Source organism: Populus euphratica, unplaced genomic scaffold (genome assembly GCF_000495115.2).
Source record: "Populus euphratica unplaced genomic scaffold, PopEup_1.0 scaffold22.1, whole genome shotgun sequence".
NCBI lineage: Eukaryota > Viridiplantae > Streptophyta > Magnoliopsida > Malpighiales > Salicaceae > Populus > Populus euphratica.
Genome location: NW_011499863.1, coordinates 481,459 through 503,186, shown reverse-complemented (window position 1 = coordinate 503,186; position 21,728 = coordinate 481,459). Strand labels below are relative to the sequence as shown.

The following is a 21,728-nucleotide window of genomic DNA, read 5'->3' as shown; positions in this document are numbered from 1 at the left end:
TTGGAGTAAAATATAAAAGTCTCACATTAAAGAAACTAAAAAGGAAAAAAAATAGAGGCAAAAATCTTTAAAAACGTGCTCCATGAATAATTCTTTTTTTTAATAAAGAAAGCATATTTGCCTTGCTATCAATTTTGGTCCATTTTCAATTTTTTGCATGGCCCTGTTGTTTCTCTCTCTTCCTACATTTGCCCGTGCATTAATATGAGAACTGCTGAGCTGTGGACCCTTCTGCACTACCATCTAGAGCCTTTGCAGGTTCGACCTCGCTCCCAACTGGCACCCAAAACAAACTCATCTCCGGCTACAGCCTTGAATCTAGGCCACTGCCTAACTGAAGGAGAATCCGAGTGAATGAGCTCTTGCAGTTGCACCATTTTACAATCAGATTTGGACACAAGGCAGGCTTTATATATTTGTGCCATGGCAAATGTAAGGGTGTCAGCTGGGAGCGAGGTCAAACCAACAGGTTCTTCATTCTCAATTGTTTCTATCAACCAGTTTTGCAGCATGAGAAGAGGGTATGCTTTCTTGTCTTACAGAAAATCCCGATCATGTGCCAAGCTTGAGGGCAAGTGAGCAAAGGATCTGGATGTTGGTACTTGTCTGGGCAACTCCAAAATCAAATGGGTATTTTACTGGAAACGAACTTCAACAACACGAACATTTTTCACTGATTCAACAAGAACTTCAACAACTTCAACAGCTAAAAATGTCATCGCACATAATGATGCTGAATAAATGGACTAAGTTGTATTCAGCAACATACATGCACTCGTATAACTAGATTTATAGACAACATATATAATGAAAGGGTAAGAAAGAATAGCTCTTATAAAACTTGAGACAAGTTAGGCAATCATCCATCAGGCAGTTATTTACAACAACAAAAAAAAAATCATAATTAGTGAAAAATCATTTGCAACACCTGAGCTATTTCACATCTGCTTAGGAGAAGTTTGATTCAAGACTCGCTTCGGTTGTTTACAGCCTGATGTTTTGAAAAGTAGGGGGTAAGCTTCTTTTCCAACTCCAGCAAACTGAAATGTCATAAACAATAACTAGGAATGAAACTAAATTTTGAAAAACAAAAATGCTAGAATGCAATTAAAAAGAAACAATGATCACTTACATCTCATATTTCTGAAGAGCCTCATTTCGTTTTGCCACATACAATTCGCTATCCTTGGGTATGTTGTTCAAAGGATTGATCACTACAATAATTAAGAAATACAGTTAACAAGAATTACATTCAGTTTTGGACATCAAACTGAAAAATTCACGTGTTCAAATTTATGCGTGATCTGCATCAAGTGGCTTCTGGTTTTCATAGCAATAAACTTGAGGGGTTCCGATGTCTTTGCAAAAGATTATTTTTAACAAACTTCAAAGAAGATCATTCAGTTTTTTTATTTTGATGTTATATGAGGATCCATCTAATGAAATGCAATCATTTTATGATGGTCTGGTGCCCTCAAAGCTGTGCAAGGTGCAAAATCCTTCCATTTCCAAAATACATAAAACATAAGCTTTGAAGAAGCCGTACTTGGAACAGGTGCCAGTTCTTTCACCGCCACATTCTTCTGAAATTTTGGAGAAGTTGGATTGCCAGTCAGCTGCACGCCCTGTTCAAGCAAAGTCATAGCTTACTAAATTAGCATATAAAGGTAAATCGATATCGGCAAATGCATTCAACAAATAGTGGCAATATCTTAAAGGTCAAAGCAAATAGAAGCAATTAAGACTCCCAAGTCTTTAATAATGGATTAGGTCTTTGCTACCCAAGACAGATATGGAGACAATTCGTATTCTCTCAATTAAGCCTTTTTTTGGTTTATTTCTCTCCACCTTACTTATCTGCTCACCCTCTTTCTCTCCTCGAAGAGTCTAGATAGTTATGTATTTGGACACCAACAGATTCTTAAACAAAACGAGCAGAGATAATGAGCAGTTGTTACCTTCTTCCTTTCCCTCCTCTTCAGAATCTTTACATGGCGCTTTTTAATGTAGTGCATCAAATGATATCGAGAATGTCTAGAGAACAACTGTTCTCTAATCTCTGGATTCTCAGTCAGCCAGTCAGAAATATCTTTGGACTTGACTACCTCATCTTTATCCAAAGACTCCAACCAGGAATAAACCGGCAGCCATTGATCTGTACGTTGAAATCGAGCATGCGGAACATCAACCTGATTTGTCTCGGTTACCTGATACAGGAGAAATGGCAACGATTTAGCACATAACGCATTGAGAATGAAAAGGGAAAAACACCAATCGCACGGCAAAGCATAAATACAGACAATAAGATTAGTAAGTGAACACCCAATATCATGAATTGTAAGGCATGGGCAGGCTATGCGGTGTTTTCTTTTGACAGACTGTATAACACTTCATAGAGCGGAGGGTCAAACTTAGGTAGGAATCTGTCTAAAGACAAAATCTTTACACTTAAAAAAGAAAAGGTTACCTGATTCTGAGTGGGAAGTCTCATGTATTTTTGAATAGAAAGCAACCGATCAATGAGATCGGAGCGAGGCATTGATTGTAAATCAGAAGGTAAAGATGAGTAGTTAGAATCAATCCATGTCTCCACCTCCATCGTACTCACTGCTTTCACTCCAGAAAAGGCACTCAGCCAAAGTCGAGCCATTGTTTCCCATTCTTGTGATTGATTAGGGTTTTGTTCGCTTCCTCTGTTGTTGTTATTGTTGTTGTCTTCTCCTTCTAGGGTTTGTTCCATTGAATTCGACATTTTTGTTTTTGTTGGGCTCTCGCTCCCTCTGTCCCTCACACTACATGAGCTGCCTATGAATTTGTTCTTTAAACGGTGTCGTTTTATGACTTTTTGATAATGTATTTTATTATTTAGCAACTTTGCTAATTAGCTCATGAGTATGCTAATTGCTAATATTATAACATAGCTATAATTTTTATTTAAAAGAAAATATTTTTTCATTTCTTAATGAGTGATTGATTACAAATTTTAAGTAGATTCACTCAAAGCATTACAAAAAATATAAAAACATTAAAATTTATTTTATCTTTTCATAATTTAAATAATTTATCTATAAAAATGATAATGGTGAGAAATTAAGTATAATTTCAATAAAAAATTATTACTTTAAATAAAAAAATATAAAATTTAACTTATAAAAAATTGAAATAATTACTAGTTATAATATGTTTAAGTAACCATAACAAACATTATAAAAAAAAATAAAAAAAAATTATAGCAAGCAACTTTTTGAGATAAATTTGTAGGGTGAATTATATTAGAAAAGCCGTGACAAAAATAATTATTGGGAATGCATTTTCTACCTTTAGAAGTTTGGGTTAAAAACACGTCTAGATTTAGGATAGAGGTGCAATCGGAGATTTTGATTTTGATTTTTAAAAAAAAATATGTTTTTAATTTATTTTAATACTAATATTAAAAATAATTTTTTAAAAAATATTATTTTAATATATTTTATTTCCCAGCTTATATCTTTAACTATTTGGGCTTATATCTTGGCCCAAGTACGGTTCATTACGAGCTTTCGATTTTCAAACCTTCTTGGAAAGAAAAATAGTGATCATTCTGACAAAAATAAAGAATAAAAGAAACCAACGCTAAACACGGTAGTTGGTAGCAGCCCAACAAATTCATGACGGAAAACCTCCCCTTGAATTGATATTGTTTTTCATCAAAAAAATATTTAAAAAATCAAATTGATTTTTTTATATTTAATAAAAAAAATTATTTTGATATGTTTCAAAATAAAAATAAATAAATTAAAAAACAATCTCTGCCACATTTATTCCTAAATCTAAGAAATTATATTTGTGTGGAGGTAAAACACTTAAAAAGATCATATATATAACAAAAAAGGTGCTGGCATGGTCCTCGACCAAATCTTACTAAAGATACCAAAGGAGAAAAGAGACTTTGAACAGAAACAAAAAAATGGAGTCTTAATCCGGTTGAATTACAAATATTTTTGCAGATGCAATGCAAGGAACATGTTTGCCGCATTCATCATTGTTAATTGAAATATTGACTGATTAATGTTTTGGATTTTCTCATCTTCTTTCAGAACACCTCTTGAAACAAACATGTTAGATAAAACAAAAGAAAAATAAAATAATTATTTTCAATTTGTTTTGTATATCGCTCTAGTAATTACTTAAGCCACCAGCTAGAAGCCCTCCCATCATTAACAAGAGAGATGATAAGCAATTCATTTGGAGATTCCAAACTCTAGGACATGGGCATCAAATAAAAAACAAACCATGATGCTAACTAAATAGGGATTAATTTATCTCACATTTGCAACTTACAAAAAATGTAAGGCAAAATCAGCTTAGCCCAAGATGTAAAATAAAACAAATGGTAGCAGAGGTGTCACATGTTGTAGATTTGGAGATAATAAATTGATTTCTCTAACCTGCTGGCTGTATGAACTGCATGCTTAAATTCAAAATGTTATAGCTACAAAAAGTTTACCTAGTCTTTTTGGCTTTGGCCATTTTCTTTTTTCTTTTCTTGATAGCCTTGGGAGTTTTAGTCTTTCGAGCTTCTCTCTTCTCCTCCTTGACCTTCTTCTTATTCTCTTTTCTCGCGGCTTTTTTATCAACAGGATCCTGTTTCTCGGTTTCTGATGATGAACCACTCCCATCTGAATCACCAGAGCCCTCTTCCTCTGAATCTGTCCCAGGGTCAGATTCGCTCTCGGGAGAGTTTGAACGCCCATCCTGAATGACCGAAGACGCTTCTACTGGGTTGGCATCCACTTGCTGCATTTCTTGTTGGGCTGCAGAAGAGTTAGAGAGAGCCTCCTTTAGTCCAGTAATGGTCTTATAGTACATGTCTCCAGTGTCGTTGCCGCTTGTTATCCGGTTTACATCCTCCTCGGCATGCTTGACATCATCTAATGTCTTTGGAATATACGACTACATAGAAAGCAACAAACACTCCACAAAATTAGGATCCATCCCAGATATACATGTCCATTATGATATCATGTTTCAAAGATTTTTGTATCCTCACCACATGAGGTATCCCAAATATTATAAATGTCAATCCTCCCAAGACCAAAATACATTTCACTCACATTTGTGTAAATTACTGAAAAAAGAGTTGTATATCGGTATATATTGGTAAATTGGAATTTGAAATTGAGATTGAATGCTTCACTTGCGAGGCCTTTTAAATTATTAAACTGGGCAAACATGATAAGAACCTGAACAAATACAGTTTTTTTTTTTCCCCTCACAAGGAAAACAAAATCACAGTTGTCTTTTTCTAAAGGAAACTAATAATAACCTGAACAAATACAGAGTCAGCAATTTCATCCTCTGCAGTCAAATCTCTTGTCAAAATTTTTTGTTGAACCTGAAAAAAGAAATAAATGGTCACAGCAGTGATCTCAATGATAGTCTTTAAGAAAATCAAGCACATGAAAGGAGGCAAACCTCTTCCAGGTAACTGTCAATGGATTCATCATTAATAGTCGGATCCACTATGAAGTCAAACAGCTCCCGGATAGTCATGACTGCTACACCATGTTTCTTAAAGAAATCCTGCGGGCACCAATCTTCATTAATTCACTTTCTTAAAAACAGGCAGGCACCTGGGTTTTTGCTAAAGGTAATAACGGTAAGAAAGCACAACCATTCATCATGTGTCAAGCACTTACAGAAACATGAAGACAATCTTCACGCAAAAAGTCAAGGGCATGAGGGTGGTCAAGATCAACTGCTTGAGAGACATCAATTATATACAAGCGACCCTACCAAACAGGAAAAATAATTTGATCAAATATCCACAGGAACAGATGTGATCAGTTCACTATCTTCCAGAAAGCTATGCAAATTTTAATCACGTTACATAATCACACTTTCAATTGTATTTTTTTAAAATTAATTTGTTCTCGTTTTTCTCCCGTGGTCTTAAAAAAAAAATGCCTGGTGAAGACATGATATCTGTTCAGTGAGGAAGCAAGAGATGTTCACCTCCAAGTAAAGGATGTTGTACTCACTGAGGTCTCCATGCACTAGCTTACACTTCTGATATAAAGCCCGCATGGTAATAATCATCTAGCAAATACACAGCAAGCAGATATTTCAATCACAAAAAACAAAATAGCAAAATACAAACATTAAATCTTTTTCTTGATTCTAAATGAAGTGACAAGAAGAAGCATCTATTGTCTATGTGCCAAGGCCCATATCATGGAATCCTAGGAGCAGTTTTGTTTTAGGCTCCTCCAAATTGATTCAAACAAGGACCTGAAGGCTATTATAATTATCAGAAGATTTAACTTAGATTATTAAAGTTATTCAAGCACACCAAAGTGCCTATGAGTTTCTTAACTAGATATGTTTTTGCTGTCATTTCAAACTTCTACCCAATAATGATGATAATATAAAAACCCAAAAGCCTACACACCTCCATATAACCTTCACGCAACTTGTCCAAAGATAAGGCAGCATCCTTTAGACGAGGAGCGGCCCAACCAGCTTTTCCTACAATGCAGATTATCACCAAGAAAACTTTCATTACCTCCACAAAGTAGTAATATACAGGAAACAAACATTATCTACACAAGAGGAACTTGAGGTAAATAGTTTGATGGCTTTGATATATATAAAGCAGATCATCTTTCTCCTGGCATATTGGTCTGGAGATGTCTTGAAATACATGCACAAACAAACAAACACAGAGTAAAGTACCTATGAATTCCATGACCAGAACATGAAGTCTCAAAAGTAAGGGTGTTGGGCACCTGATTCCTGCTGCTTTTAGCCTGTAGCTCACAATAAAGTTGAAAACACATAAAATCCCAACGTAATTGGTGAAATAAATTAGATTTGAAGTCTATTGATAAGATTATTTTCTTCCTTAGCCTGATCACAGAAACGAATACTAATTGATGACCCAAAATAGGGTCTATCTTTAAAGTTTGAACCATGTATGATAGGCAAACAGATTTTGCAGCAATAAGTTTTTTTAGAACGAAGAGTCCTAACCTTGAGTGTCATGAAAAATGTAAAGGTGAATGTTGGTCTTACCTCAAAAGATTCCTCATTTCTTTTTCAGCCCACGTCTTTACCATTTTTCTGGGATTGTGCTTGCAGTATCCATGTCGGAAACGGTAGTCACCTTGTACATACCGATCTCGATCTCTATAGATTGTTAAAAGAAATAAGATAATTTGTTTTTTTGTCAAAGAGAAACAAATACATGTAGGTATAAGAAAGAAAAAATGTACGCAAATACACAAGGGCAATCCATAAAGCTATTTCTCTACCACCACTGACAATCATTAACGAGTTTGACTGCTATTTGAGAAAACATTTATTTAAGAGACAATAAAACCAGGAAATCAGAAGCTAAAGAACAGTATCCTGATTCAAGAACATTTTCCGTGGTTTTTCTACTTCCAATTTGTTTGTATCTCACATGAACTGTTAACTGTGTAGCACCCTATTTTATATCTTTAACATCAAACATTACAATCACTCCTTTCTTAACAACTAAATCCGCCCTGAACTTACTTAAAAACCAAGACCGAAGTTTTGTACACTTTGATTGCTAGTTCCTGACCATCAGATTTTGTTGCATGATAAACATTTGCCTGCCACGAATCAGAGACAAAAAGTTCAAACAACAACACAGAACTGGTACAAATAATACGAAACCAGTAATGCCCTTCACTACCTCTTTTCCTGTTGAAATGCAGCCATTGATATCATTAAACACACCGCGATTCAACATTTTAAATAAAACCATACGCGTTCTAGGATCGATAGCCTGCACAACAACACACCAGATTATACACTTTCCTTGCAATAATTAAAAAAAAAAAGTTTGAACGAATTCTAGCAAATAATCATCACCTGCTCAACAGTAGCGCGATCGGCTTTCTCGGTATTTCTAGTTTTCCCAATAGCCATCTCTCTCACACTATGGCGAATGGCAGTCGTAACTGAATTCGACATTCCAACTTTCACTCTCCCTTCCCATTCCTACAGGAAATCAAAATCACACGTAAAAAATAATAAAATAAAATAAAAACTAATTAAATTAATACCTCTAAAGGAGAAGCGCGGATATGATGCGAGAACTTCTGGTTGCGATTAGAGAGAGGCTGAAGAGTTGAAGAATTAGGACGCGAGTGAAGGCCGCCGTGAGCATTAGGACGGCGAGAATTGAGAGTGATCGAGCTGTCAATTGAATCGTCGTCGTTTCTGGTGTCTAACCAGTCTAACGCGTCGGCAATTTCAGAGTCTGATGACCACGAATCTTCCTCCTCGGATACTTGTTCTTCAACTTCGGGCTTGGCTTCATTTGATGATGTTGGAGGTTCTAATTGATCGATACATCGTTGTGTATCTGACATTGCTAGGGTCGTGTACAGTTACCCAGATTGGAACAGTGAACAAGGTGGGTTCTTCGAGTTCCTGTTATGCGGTTGTGAGCTAGGGTTTTAGCTTTTTAGGTGGAGATCCTTCCTCACAAAGGGGACCCTTACCAGTTTCCACGTAGGATGCAGTTTTTTTTTTTTCCCCTGGTATACTATCCGCACAGCCACAAAGCAATTTTAAAAATATTTATTATAATTTTAATATAATTAAATCATTTGTATTTTAATTATGCAAAATAAATAAAAAATAAAAAGACTTAAATCCTGAAAGAAAAATATATCTTTTTAGTTAAAATTAACTTTTCAAGTACACATAATTCGTTTTAATCCTAAGAGAAAAATTAGTCATATTGGCCCCACTACTTTAATTTTGATTTCACGAAACGATTGAAGATAAAAGGTATATTAATTATGTTAATTCATGAAATCAACGGATTGGATTTTGTGACATAGATTACACCTATTAAATAGGAAAATAAAGATTAAAAAAATTAGAACTGAAAAATTAGGGTTAACTACAAAAATATTTCATTATCAATATTACAATTCACCAATAACAACTATTAATTATAACCTTAACTCTGTTTATTATAGTTTTTAAACTTGGTGTAGAATTCATATAAAAAAGTGGCTAGTTTTCAAGTTAACCGGGTTTTAATTTTATTTCTAAATATTTAATTTGTCTGTAGCCGGATTCCAGAGGACAGGATCTAGATTATAGTAAAATGATAAAATTAAACTAAAGAGGACCACAATATTAAAATTGTAATATAAAATTAAAATTAAAAGAAAGATGACCACAATATTAAAATTATATTAAAAATATAAAATTAAAATAAAGAGGACCACAATATAAAATACAATGAAAATATATGGTCAATGTAAATAAATCTAGACTTTTTTTTTGTTCAAAAGCTTATATTATTTATTTTTTAGTTTTTGGGTTTAAAAGAAAAATTCATTGACAACAATCAAAGAATGAGGTAATTGTCGGTTGGGCATGTTATAACAATTAAAAAGAAGTTTGTTGATAATGGTTTTTCTACAAGATATAAAAAAATAGATCAAGATTCATTTAATTTGGAAAAATTATTTATTTTTAATTATTATTATTTTGAATGATTTTGAAATGTTTCGTATTTGGTAAGTGATTTATGGAGATTTTTAAAATGTTTATGAGGTATTTTAGATAAAAAATGGATTTTTAAGCAAAATTTCCTCTCTTTATATTTCTAGCACCATAATTGTTTTTAAATTATAAACAATGATTTAGAGTGTATTTGGTATTGCGGTAGCTATTGTGGTTGTGATTTGAAAAAAATTATTTTATAAAAATTATTGTTAGTTAAGGTTGGTTTGAAAAAATAGGTGCTTGGTTAAAACTGTGGTTGAAATTGAGATTGAAAAAAAAATAATTTAATGTATTTGGTCAGGAGTGCTTTTGAAATTGAGATTATAAAATAATTTTAAAATTTTTTTATCAATATTGATGGTTTTTAATTTAAATGTTATGGATTTAACTATTATTATTACATCACGAAATAAATCATACTTTATATATAAAAAAAATTATTGTTCCATTAAACTATCTATAATTCCATTACATATAAAATTCATCCTACAAGAACTAAAAAATTATATAAAATATTATCAGAAATAAAAATAAGATTACAGTATGAGTACATTTAATTTATCTTAAACTAATTTTTGAAAGAAAAACAAAAAAAATTATTTCATTCATGTAAACAGTTCAAGTGAAATCAATTAATTACACTGATTTTTAAAAAAAAACTGTTCAGAGAACAGTAGAAGCATAAATTCACTGTTCACTGAATAGTATAGCATGATTCGTTTATTTTAACACACGGGAAGTAGCTCTTAGTTGCTTTTCTTTTTCTTATGTTTCAAATGCAATAGATCATAGGACCCATAAATAGTAACAAGCGTTTATTAATTAATCAAACAACTTGCAAAATAAAACCGCAAGAAACGTGGACGCTACCACTTAGCCAAACAGGTTCTTAGTAGGTGACACAGATCACCTACTATTGTAAAAGGATGCTTAATAATGAGGTTGTGTTTGCGTTTTAAATAAAATATAAATACAACTTATTTGATAAAAAAAAAAAACTTATTGTTTACAAGTTCCACATTGTTTTTGCATTCAAACGCAAAGGAAAGAAATGCAGATGAATATTATATGGCTTGTCACCCCATTAAAAAAAAAGCCCTCAACAATATCTTTTATACTTTTATATATTTTCCACTTTGCATTATTTTTTCATTTAAATTTCAATTAATACCATATCTCTCTAATATTTTTTTTCATCTTCTTTGAATATATTTTTAATTGTCTTATATTCTTATAATGCTTAAAATAGATTATTCTACTTTATCTTTTAATTTTTAATTTTTTTAATTTATATAAATAAATTATACGTACATGATATATTTATAAAAATAAAATCAGCTATTTAAGATAAAAATTAAAAAATTAAAACACATGAATTAAAAAGAAAAGTTATCGCCTATATCTTTGGCTTTTAGAAAAAAGATTGGCTTTCTATTTTACATCTTAAAAAGCATTTAAAACTCTTTCTTGGTATAGAGATTTCACAAAACCTTTACCAGTTAGCTTTCAACTTTTTGGAAATATATTAACGGATAAATTAGCAGTTGTTGTTCTTGTTTCTTTAGTACCTTAAGTGGTTCCATGAAATTTCTTTATTTAAATTTAAATTAATACCCTCTTTTTGTTTTTTTTTTAATTTTCAATTCATCTTTTCCCAATACTAGTTAATTTTTATAATTATTTTGTATTTTTATAATACTCCAGATAAATTATTTTTTTATATACATATGTGGTACATATATAATGTATTTGCATGATAATTTATAAACATAAAAATCATTTTTTCTTGGCAAGAGAAGTATTAAAAAAATGTAAATTGAAAAGAAATATCGTAATTAAATATTTGCATCCTCAATTTTCATTTGCTTCAAGGGGAAAGGTTAATTTTTTTATTTAAGTATTTAATCTGCATTGGCAACTCCCATGTAATTTACCGATTTATATATATTTTTTAATTTATTTTATTTAGTGTAAATAGTATCTTTATGTTTTTTAATTTAAAAAAATTACGATACAATATAATACAATATAATACATCCGTAACATTGATATATTCTTTTACTATATTAAGAATTGATTTGAAATCATATCGCATTTTAACATAAATATATTCTTCTACTATATTAAATCCTACTCGGAGCAAAAACAATATATTTATAAAACTATTTTTTAAAAAAAATATAATATTTTAAAATACATTTATACAGCTAACACATTGTTTTACTATGTTTGAAGTTAACTTCAAATTCTCCCCAGTGGTGCCGGTGATAAAACTAGTTTGAATTAAAAAAATTGATTCCAATTGAGACTAAAGTATATGTATATATATAGAGAGAGAGATATAAGTTAGAGGCGGTGATGTGTTTTTGAAGAAATTAAATTAAGATGGAAAGGAGAAGGAGGTTGAGATGTAAACAAAGGAAAGAAAATTGTGATATAGTGGTCTGTTTTATCTTCAAAACTAGGTTTACATTTTTTCGCTCAGATAAACATACCGTTTTCAAACTTCGATTTTGTGGGTCTTTTCTTTAAATTTTTGTTGATTTTTTTAATAATTTAATAAAGCCTTCTTTGTTTTCTACATTTTTCATATTTCCTCTTTTATATATATATATATATATAGTATATACATATATATATATATATATATATATATATATATATATTTCAAACATCGTCATGTTTAGGCCATTTATTTACATGATTACTTTTATATTTAAAATAACCCTAATAAAATAAATATTTAGTTATAAAAAAAACATAATTTATTTTTAATAAGCCCATGATAATTCACGTTTGCAATATGACATAATTTATTTTTAATGAGCCCATGATAATTCACGTTTGCAATATGATTTTACCGAAGCAACTCCTGGTTGCTTTTTTTTAAACTGTGTTTCAATGAATAATTTTTTTTTTAATTTGTTTATTTTTTGTATATTTTTTCAAAAAAACTAGTTTAGAGTAAATTAAATTCACTCGCAGTGTCATGTGAACAATATTTTTTTCTAAAAATTAATGTAGAACAATATTTTTTTCTAAAAATTAATGTAGAGTGAATTAAATTCAAATTTTAGTCGTGATAATATTTTATCTAATTTTATTGTACGCTCAAAAAATTATGAAAATTGTAGTGCTTGTTTGATGAATTTTGTATGTAATGGGATTGTAGATGGTTTAATGGAGTAGTAAAAAATATTTTATATAAAATATTATTTATTTCATGATGCAATAACAATAATTAAATTTATAATATTTAAATTAAAAACTATTAGTATTAATATATATATTTTTTAAATTATTTTATAATCCCAATTTCAAAAGTATTCTTAACCAAACACCTTAAACTATTTTTTATTCAACCTCAATTTCAACAACAGTTTTAACCAAATATATTTTTTCTAACCAATCTCAACTAAAATTACTTTTTATAAAACAATTTTTTTAAATGACAATAACTACCGTAATACCAAACACATTACTAGCATAGCCTAACACCGATACTAATTAATATTAATAAAAAGACCATGCATGATTAAAAATAAAAAAACATCAGATCTTGTATAATTAAGATTAAAGTCTGCAATAACTATTAGGGTGTAGTTAGATATTTGTTTTATAAATTTTAAAGTTATTAAAAATTTATATGGTCGTTAACTTTAAAACCTGTAAGATTAGTTGAGACTTATGTAATACGTTATAAACACCTACATTAATTAAAAAAATTAAAAAAATAGAGATCAATTTACCCTTGTATTTTAAAAAGATATGAAAAAAAAACATTTTATATTTACTATGAATATAAACATATTACACTGTAAATCACACTATAAATATAAAGTATTTATACCATGGAAGATACTATACCATCACGGGGTGATATCTTTATTGTTTTTAGTAAAAAATTAGTGCTGAGAGTATTGTTTTTTATTTTTATTTTTTATGCTCAGAGTTAATGGTGTAGCATGAAAATAAAACCCAATACTATCACATCTGATTATTAAATTAGATTTAAATCGCTTTTATTAGATGTGGGTCTCGCACGCAGCTAGCTACAAACCCGACGCTATTATTGAATAGTCAGTCCTTCAGCCAGGCATACGTCTTAGAAATTGGATTTTCATGTTTCGAGAAAGTGGCGGGCCCGAAATTTCGTTCGTATCTCTTGGCCTTTTCCCCCGACTTACTGCAAAGTGGAGGACAGTCCCATGATCCTTAAAAAAACACAGCAATCACTCACACAGAAAATAACAACGTTATGTTTGTTTGCAAGAAAAGGATTCATCTCATGAATTGAATCTCTTTTCTACACCGAAATATCAGATATGTAGGAGCTTTTTCTAACATGAACGCCTCGACTTTTGGAAATTCCGGGAAAAAAAATGTTGATTACAAAAAACATATCGGTGGCTTTTAGATTTCCGGCCACAAAGCACCGAGAAAGCGTTAGTTAAGTGAATTCGAACAAGAATTTATCAAGGTGGAAACCTAGCGTGTGCTGCGTTTCATAATAAATTCGAAAGGTTGATTCGGTGTACCAGTTATAAAATGTTGATTACAAAAAACATATCGGTGGCTTTTAGATTTCCGGCCACAGCACCGAGAAAGCGTTAGTTAAGGTGAATTCGAACAAGAATTTATCAAGGTGGGAACCTAGCCGGTGCTGCGTTTCATAATAAATTCGAAAGGTTAGTTCGGTGTACCAATCATAAGCACGTATTCATCTTGTTAAAAATTGACTGGTTGTTTTAACTTTTTTTTAAAAATGACATATGTTGCTTCTAGTTCAGGTTTAATATCATGGCTTTGTTCATCTCTTGCTTTTCAATCATGTATTAATAAATGACCGCCACTATATAAATTAAAGCAGTTGACATGGCATGCTGCAAATTAAATTAAATATTTTTCTAATTCTGAACAAACTAGATACATTCTTTGTCGTTGATGGGCAAGTTGTGTCAAGGTCAAGGAGTCTCCATTTAATTTTTTAATTTAAAATTATCGGAATGTTTAAATATATTAGTTTTATCATAAATTATTAAATAAAAAACTAATTATAATTATAAAAGATATTAGTATCTTTAACACAATTTATCTCAAATAAATTGTATTGTATGATTTTTATATGGTTTAGAGATTTTAATGAGTTTCTAACCGATAATCAATCTATAACTCAAAAAAAAATTACTGTGAATAAATCTAATATTTTAAATTTATTATGGATACATATGCTCAAATAATTTCTTATAAAAAGGGTCCATGTAAATATCTTGACAAAGTTCAATTATCATGGAAGACAAAAAAAAATTTCACATCTAATATATTGTAGTGAATAATACTCTTAATTAAAATTAGTGAATATTCTAAATAATTCTAAGAATTTTATGACAAACTATAAGTATTGAATATCGGTCTATACTTGTATGTACAACATTTATATTAAGATGTTAACCATTAATTCTCATGGATTAAAATTTTTAAGAAGGTTATGTAAATATTGGTTAAATTCTCATAAATTTAATAAATTAATTAGTAAATTAAAAAATTCACGCGAGGATATTTTTGTACATCTCTCTCTCTTTATATATATATATATATATATATATATGATGTTTTATTATTTTTTTGGTGAGATACACCAAATAAAACACATTTTTATAGTTTTTAAATGATAATATTTTATTTATGTATTTATTTATTTATTGAAATTTTGGTGGAAATAATGTATTTCAATACTAGACCCACCTATTACAATCCAAATATGCAGTTTTAATATTAAATGAATATGATGGAAAAATATATGAGGGACCCGCAAATAATTTTAGATTGTTTTTTTTAGAATTTACCTGGAATTTGTTTGCCAAAACTCATTTTTATTAAAAAACAAAAAAGTCAAAATAAATCTAAACGTGTGTTTGCTAAATAACCCCTCAGGCCAAAAACCCCTTCAAAAAAATATTAACAAACTAAAAAGATAATTTAACCCCTATTATACTCAATCATCAACTCTATAGTTTAGTGTCATTTTCATTTTGGTTTTTGGTTTTTTTGTACATTTAGACATTTAATTGATCATTAAACTTTTAATTTTTTTTTAATTTGATCCTTGATTTGATCAATTTTAGCATTTGAAGTTTCGCATCTTTAATGATTTGGTCATTAATTTTGAATTTCTTCAATTAAACATCTAATTGGCTATTAAAATTTAAATTTTTTATAATTAAGCCCCTAATTTGACCAGTTAAACTTTTTAAAATCTAATTTCAGTCCCCTAAATTTTAATTTATTCCAATTAAACTTAAATTGAATCTAGAATCTAAGTATGCAGTCCTGATATTAAATGAAAATAATGGAAAAATATATGAGGGACCTGTAAATAATTTTAAATTGATTTTTTTTAGAATTTATCTGGGATTTGTTTACCAAGACTCATTTTTATTCAAAAAACAAAAAAGTCAAGATAAATCTAAACGTGTGTTTGCTAAACAATCTCTTAGGCCAAAAATCCCTTCAAAAAAATATTAGCAAATGAAAAAGATAATATCACCCCCACAATACTCAATTATCAATCCTAGAGTTTAGTGTCATTTTCATCTTAGTATTTGATTTTTGATTTGTGCATTTAGACCTTTAATCAACCATTAAATTTTTATTTTTTTAATTTGATCCTTGATCTGGTAAATTTCAGCCCTTGAAGTTTGGCATTTTTAATGATTTGGTCATTGATTTTGAATTTCTTCAATCAAATTCCTAATTGGCTATTAAAATTTAAATTTTTTACAATCAAATCTCTAATTTGATCAATTAAACTCTTCAAAGTCCAATTCCAGTCCCCTAAAATTCAATTTATTCAAATTAAACTCAAATTGACTCTAAAAAAGAGATTTCCCATCCAATCAAGTCATTAATAAATTTAATTAAACCTTTTAAAATTCTTATCGAGTCCTTACTTATCTAAGTTATATTTTTTCACTTAAAATAAAAATATTTTTTTCATCCATCGTAATTGGATTGTCATTTTATCAATCTTATATATTACAATCCTTCAACTTATTATTTTGGTTCTTTATGCCCAACTTGAGAAATTTTCTTGTCTTTCATCTTTTATATATATATATATATATATATCCTCTTGTATTTTTAAATTTTTTTGTGGGGTCACAAAGACATAACAATTCTAAAAATTTATCTGCCTTTGCATTATTCCCACGTAGAAAGAATGCCAATCAACGTTTTTACCTTGAGTGAATACCACCCGTTTAAAAAAAAAATGTCAAGGTTATCTCTGAGGCCATAGGCGTATTGTGCACATCTTCTCGGCCAGTAGCTTTCACCAAACTGTGGGCCCTCTTTTTGTCAACCTCTCATGACAATTTAATGCTAAGCTGAGGAAGTTAGATGGCAATAATTAATCCGAACCAATTCGGACGACATGATTGATTTGAAGTTAACATCATGCATCGCATTAAGAATGTCCAGGCAATAATTCTGCAATTACCTCCTCCTTCTTTTGTCAAATATTTGGTTTGAATTAATTAAAACCACGAGCTCCAATCCCGAAAACTGATTGGAGCGTCGGCGAGCCACCTGTGGATTGCGATGTCCTCGAGATAGTTGTAGTATTCTTTGATTCTTGCAGGACACCAGTTGCTTGGCACATTTGTATACTTAGAGACATGCTTTAAATCATATCTTAGATTTAAAACAATAATTACCACTTAACATTAGGTTATTATAAATATTAATTTTTATTTTAAATAGTTTTTTCAGTTCCATGCATGTGATCTAAAAATTTTCTTAAGAAATGTGACAATAATATAAATTAACAATACATATGATATGATATAAATAATATTGTCAAATAATTAATTTAATCTAATAATTTAAGTTGTTTAGTAAAATTTTAAAATATAATTTATATTATTTTTTAGTATACTCGTTAAATAAAATTACTTAAAATTAATATGTATATAAAAAAATATAAAAAAAATAATGTAAGACAATAACAATAAAATAACCTATAAAAAAATTAACTAAAATTTCAACTTAATTATTTGATGTAATGTATGTATTTTAAAAATCCCAAAAACTTATTTCTCTTACCTGTTTGTTTTCAAACCATTCCAGAGTTTTAATACTCAAAATAAAATATCAAAATAAAATACCAATATATAATTTTGAAGTGATTTAATTAACTTGTTTTATGTTTTCTTGAGATTTTATGCCCGTGTTAAATAAATAAAAATTTTAAAAACAAATTAACCTATATTTTAGCATTCATATTAGAAAATACCCTATTTTTTTAAGGATTAATATTTTTTAAAGAATTTAACTAAATTGGTCTTTTTCTTAAATAGAGATGGGTTTTAATTTCTTTATTAGTGCTGGTAGAATATTATAATAATATTGTCATATCAAGGTATTATAATCATTAAAAAAATCCAAGGAATTCGGGATTTTATATATAGTTATAAATTACCTGAATAATAATAATAAAAATAACTACTTGAAATAGCTATATTATCCATTGATTCTTATAAAAAAAAAATGTTTTGCTTTTTCTGACCAGTAGCTTTTTAGGTTACTATCCGAGATTGATTTAAAGAGAAAAAAACATGAGAGAGAAAGTTTTTATAAATAAATTATTCAAGCAAGAGTTGGTCGAGATTTTAACCATTAATAATAATAAAAAAAAAAAACATTACAGTAATATCCTATGAAAAGGTTAGGATGCGGTTTTTCTTGTCAACCTTTTCTTCTGATATCTATCTATATATGTATCTTTTAGATTCTATCTTGCTTTTACTTGGTTATTTTTTTTTAAATTATTGTCATTTTTATAAAGGTTAAAAATACTATTCATGTTATATTTTAGCAACAGAATCAAATGGGAACTGTCTTTGAGATTTTAAACAATTATATTCATATGTACATAAATAAAATGCATGTATATATATATATACACACAGAGAGAGAGAGAGAGAGAGTTACAATCAAGAATTCCCGATGCCGAAGGGCAACATTTCCTTTTCATAATATGCATCAAATCTCTATCATTCAACGAGAGCCACATCTGCACCTTCCTCGATCTCCACCATTCCTCCAATTCCATTATCTCCACCATCTTCCAAAACTCCTTGCCATTGCTCCATCGGTACACATTCCACTTTATGCCTCAGCTTCCAATCAAGTGCTTGACATCCTCTTGAACAATAATTTACAGTGCCACAAACCGAACACCGGCGAAACTCACGTGGCCTTGTTTCTGGTCTCCCACACCCACTATGAGAACACAGCCTCAAACCGTGATCCAGCATCCCACGTCTCGACTCGAACCACTCTTTCAAAAACTCGTTCACCGGGTCCGGATACACCTCTCGAGCGGGCACGTTACATCCAAAATCACTTAGCAGTGGAAATCCAGTGATAGCAGTACCCGTTACCGAACAAGCGTAGTGGAGATTTTGTTGTTCGTCTACATGATGTTGTTGGGGTTTCCATGTCAACATGGACCGTAAGGATAATGCAAGCTCCTTTGCATTAGCCTGGACTAAAAACCGACGCCCCTGAACAATATTTTGAGGGACGCCGTAACCATCTTGAAGGCAATGGCCGAGCTCCCGAAGCGCGTCAATATGACCCAGAACAGCGGCTCGAGCACATAAAGCCACGCCGGCTCGGAGATTTTTATCATTCTTGGAGCCTCCACTACCGTTAAATTGAATAACCGCGAGAGAATAGATGGCCGAGGCGTGAGATTTGATAGCAGCTTTTGCCATTAAAGACGCTCCACTTCCCCGGTTTTGTAAGCAATAGAATCGGATCTAAAAACACCAAAAACTTGAGACTTTCAATCTTTATGGGTCAAAAATATAATAGTGGCCGTCTTTCAAAGAGAGAAGCTTGAAACTTTCAATACAAATATAATATACACTGACCATCCCGAGAGTGTACAAGGCCTCTCTGTTGCCTGCGTTAACACACTGTTTTAAAAACTGGTGAGCGGAATCCGACCAACGTTCTGCTTTCACGGCAAACGTTTTAACTCCAACTCTCGACAAAACCAAAGGATCGAGAGCAAACTGCTTTAATCTTTTACATCTGTTGAGAACATACATGTTCAAAGTATAAAACGGCATCAAACATTGGAACAAAAACCCACCAACCATAACAGCAATAAATCTACAAAAACTAGACTTACGTGATAAGAATGTTTATAAAATCCGAAGGGCAGGAGGCAGAAGAGCTAAGCTTGAAAAGAATATAAAGAACAAGATCGTCTGGTAACTGATCAAAGAGATCAGGTTTCTCAGAGACTTTACGTAATCTTTTCCTTTGAGCCGTGCCCATATTACTGAAACTTGAGATTTGGAAAGCTGGGCGCGGTACTGTCTCCTGATTGCGGTATCAACGAGACGTTTCAATTGTTGGCTCGTTTATAAGGGGCTCATCATGCAAGAGATCGATGGAGGCACAAGCAAACAAAGCGATTTTTGAAATGGGGTCCATTTTCAGTCAAATAAATTAAATGTCTCTGGAAAAGCCAATATAGCAGTTGACACTTTCTAAATTTCTTACCGACTATTCTTAATTATTTTCGGTCCACTGGAACAACATTTATAGTTGCCCTACAAGCAATGGATCATAAATTTTGAGCATGATTCAGTTGATAATTAGAGAACTGATCATGCGCAATATCTAGTTTAAGATATATAGTTAGAAATCCTATTATTAGCTATTTGAAGAGGTTCTCTTAATGGTCTTATTTATTGTTATTTTTATTAGTAGACTGTATATATTACCCGGCCCCTGTCTATGAAGTATCTTACTCTGACATGATTAAATTTTATTGAAATATTACTTTATAGTTATTAATTAAATTCACAATTAATGCAAATAAAAAAATAAATATACAAAAATTGAAGTTTAAGAGCTTTGTTACTATGTTATATATTTGAAATAAATGTTTTATTTGTGAATAATATTTAAAATAATGCTATTTTTACATAATTGATTTTTAGAATTCAATAGAAAAATATCAATAATTGGATTTGTGAAAGTTTAGAACAAAATCCACTTATTTAATGTATGACACATATACCCATCCAATGATTGATATTTTTTTTATTAAGTGAACTCTATAAGAAAATTATGTAAAAATAGCATTACTTTAATATTTTATTTTTAAAAAAATGAGTCCCCGAACAAGAAAAAATACGTAATTTATATGACTTTCTACTTTTAGGAAGAAATTAAATTTGGTGATAGCCTAATTGCAAAAAAAAAAAAAACTTCTGATTTGTAAGAAAAAAAATCGATTTTGATAAAGATACAGCTCTGAGAGCTTTTTAAAACATGTTACAACATGAAAAACATGGTATTTTATATTATTTTTCTGGTAAACGAAGAAAAAAGAAAAAGAAAAGGGCAATGATGGACGAATGGGCATGGGAAGTTGTGGTCAAAGCGGCCCCATTGCAGGGCACAGCCAGGGGAAGCTATGCATATTGCATAGGGTTCGGGGAAAAGACAAATAAGTGGTAAAAGCTAGTGCGTTTGGTTTGGGGTGCTGGAATGCAGATGCCTTTGTTTAACTAGTGACTGCCTTCGAGTGCAAAGGCATTGATGCGTCGCCTGCTTGAAATTCGAGCAAAAAAAAAAAGTTAAGAGGAATGGTTTCGAAATCTGATCCCGTGTGTTGGTTTTTCACTAATCGAAAGATAAATAATAAATTCCGAATCTAATCCCATCAAGTATGTTAGTATTTCAAAATCTTCAGGATTTTTTTTCTAAGAATTTCAATCTCGTTATTTATACATTAATTATTTTTATTAATTTTCTACCTTTTGGAACAACAAAATCTTAGAATGATGAGTGTAGTATTATGTATTTTTGACCAAAAAATATGAAGGAATAATTATATAGGCATGAAACATGTAGAGATAATCAGATGAATAATTACTTATTTTTTTTAATAATCACATTAATCTTGATGAACATTGAAAGTTAATAATTAACACGCCAGCAGGTGCTGCCGATTCTTTATGTTAATTAAGATTTATTTTTCTTGCTCGGTGCATGACTGACATGGTGGTCTATTAGGTGATAAAATATATACAAAACAACTTCTTGAAAATCAAAATACGACATATTATACATACATACATACATGCACACACACACACACA

General features: G+C 30.4%; 3 protein-coding genes across 3 annotated transcripts; all 3 read right to left on the bottom strand.

Annotated features, from left to right (window-relative positions):
* Window positions 1-788: 788 nt before the first annotated feature.
* On the bottom strand, window positions 789-2,810 carry LOC105125317 (uncharacterized). Its single transcript, XM_011025713.1, has 5 exons — window positions 2,468-2,810; window positions 1,959-2,207; window positions 1,547-1,625; window positions 1,133-1,214; window positions 789-1,040 (listed from the first exon to the last, which is right to left on the bottom strand). Exons 1-5 carry the CDS (start codon window positions 2,750-2,752, stop codon window positions 965-967), a joined length of 771 nt encoding a protein of 256 aa, XP_011024015.1. The 5' UTR covers window positions 2,753-2,810; the 3' UTR covers window positions 789-964.
* A 1,446-nt stretch (window positions 2,811-4,256) lies between these two features.
* LOC105125316 (serine/threonine-protein kinase rio1-like) lies at window positions 4,257-8,525 on the bottom strand. The gene is made up of 12 exons (XM_011025712.1): window positions 8,076-8,525; window positions 7,882-8,010; window positions 7,703-7,795; window positions 7,540-7,619; window positions 7,054-7,167; window positions 6,715-6,788; window positions 6,431-6,507; window positions 5,995-6,078; window positions 5,679-5,771; window positions 5,455-5,562; window positions 5,306-5,374; window positions 4,257-4,932 (listed from the first exon to the last, which is right to left on the bottom strand). The coding sequence occupies exons 1-12, from the start codon at window positions 8,382-8,384 to the stop codon at window positions 4,483-4,485; spliced, it is 1,680 nt and encodes a 559-aa protein (XP_011024014.1). The 5' UTR covers window positions 8,385-8,525; the 3' UTR covers window positions 4,257-4,482.
* A 9,999-nt stretch (window positions 8,526-18,524) lies between these two features.
* On the bottom strand, window positions 18,525-20,041 carry LOC105125314 (F-box protein At5g50450-like). Its single transcript, XM_011025711.1, has 3 exons — window positions 19,742-20,041; window positions 19,479-19,641; window positions 18,525-19,364 (listed from the first exon to the last, which is right to left on the bottom strand). Exons 1-3 carry the CDS (start codon window positions 19,888-19,890, stop codon window positions 18,594-18,596), a joined length of 1,083 nt encoding a protein of 360 aa, XP_011024013.1. The 5' UTR covers window positions 19,891-20,041; the 3' UTR covers window positions 18,525-18,593.
* Window positions 20,042-21,728: the final 1,687 nt, after the last annotated feature.

What these genes read in the sequence shown, in the direction of transcription:
- LOC105125317 (XM_011025713.1), bottom strand. Translation starts at nt 2,752, where the DNA reads ATGTCGAATTCAATGGAACAAACCCTAGAAGGAGAAGACAACAACAAT. An exon ending in GACTTCCCACTCAGAATCAG is followed by an intron (nt 2,208 to 2,467) that starts GTAACCTTTTCT and finishes CTCCTGTATCAG; the next exon opens with GTAACCGAGACAAATCAGGT. An exon ending in GCTCTTCAGAAATATGAGAT is followed by an intron (nt 1,041 to 1,132) that starts GTAAGTGATCAT and finishes ATGACATTTCAG; the next exon opens with TTTGCTGGAGTTGGAAAAGA.
- LOC105125316 (XM_011025712.1), bottom strand. Translation starts at nt 8,384, where the DNA reads ATGTCAGATACACAACGATGTATCGATCAATTAGAACCTCCAACATCA. An exon ending in ACAACATCCTTTACTTGGAG is followed by an intron (nt 5,772 to 5,994) that starts GTGAACATCTCT and finishes CCTGTTTGGTAG; the next exon opens with GGTCGCTTGTATATAATTGA. An exon ending in TTGACAGTTACCTGGAAGAG is followed by an intron (nt 5,375 to 5,454) that starts GTTTGCCTCCTT and finishes TTCTTTTTTCAG; the next exon opens with GTTCAACAAAAAATTTTGAC.
- LOC105125314 (XM_011025711.1), bottom strand. Translation starts at nt 19,890, where the DNA reads ATGGGCACGGCTCAAAGGAAAAGATTACGTAAAGTCTCTGAGAAACCT. An exon ending in TTTATAAACATTCTTATCAC is followed by an intron (nt 19,642 to 19,741) that starts GTAAGTCTAGTT and finishes TGTTCTCAACAG; the next exon opens with ATGTAAAAGATTAAAGCAGT. An exon ending in CCTTGTACACTCTCGGGATG is followed by an intron (nt 19,365 to 19,478) that starts GTCAGTGTATAT and finishes TGGTGTTTTTAG; the next exon opens with ATCCGATTCTATTGCTTACA.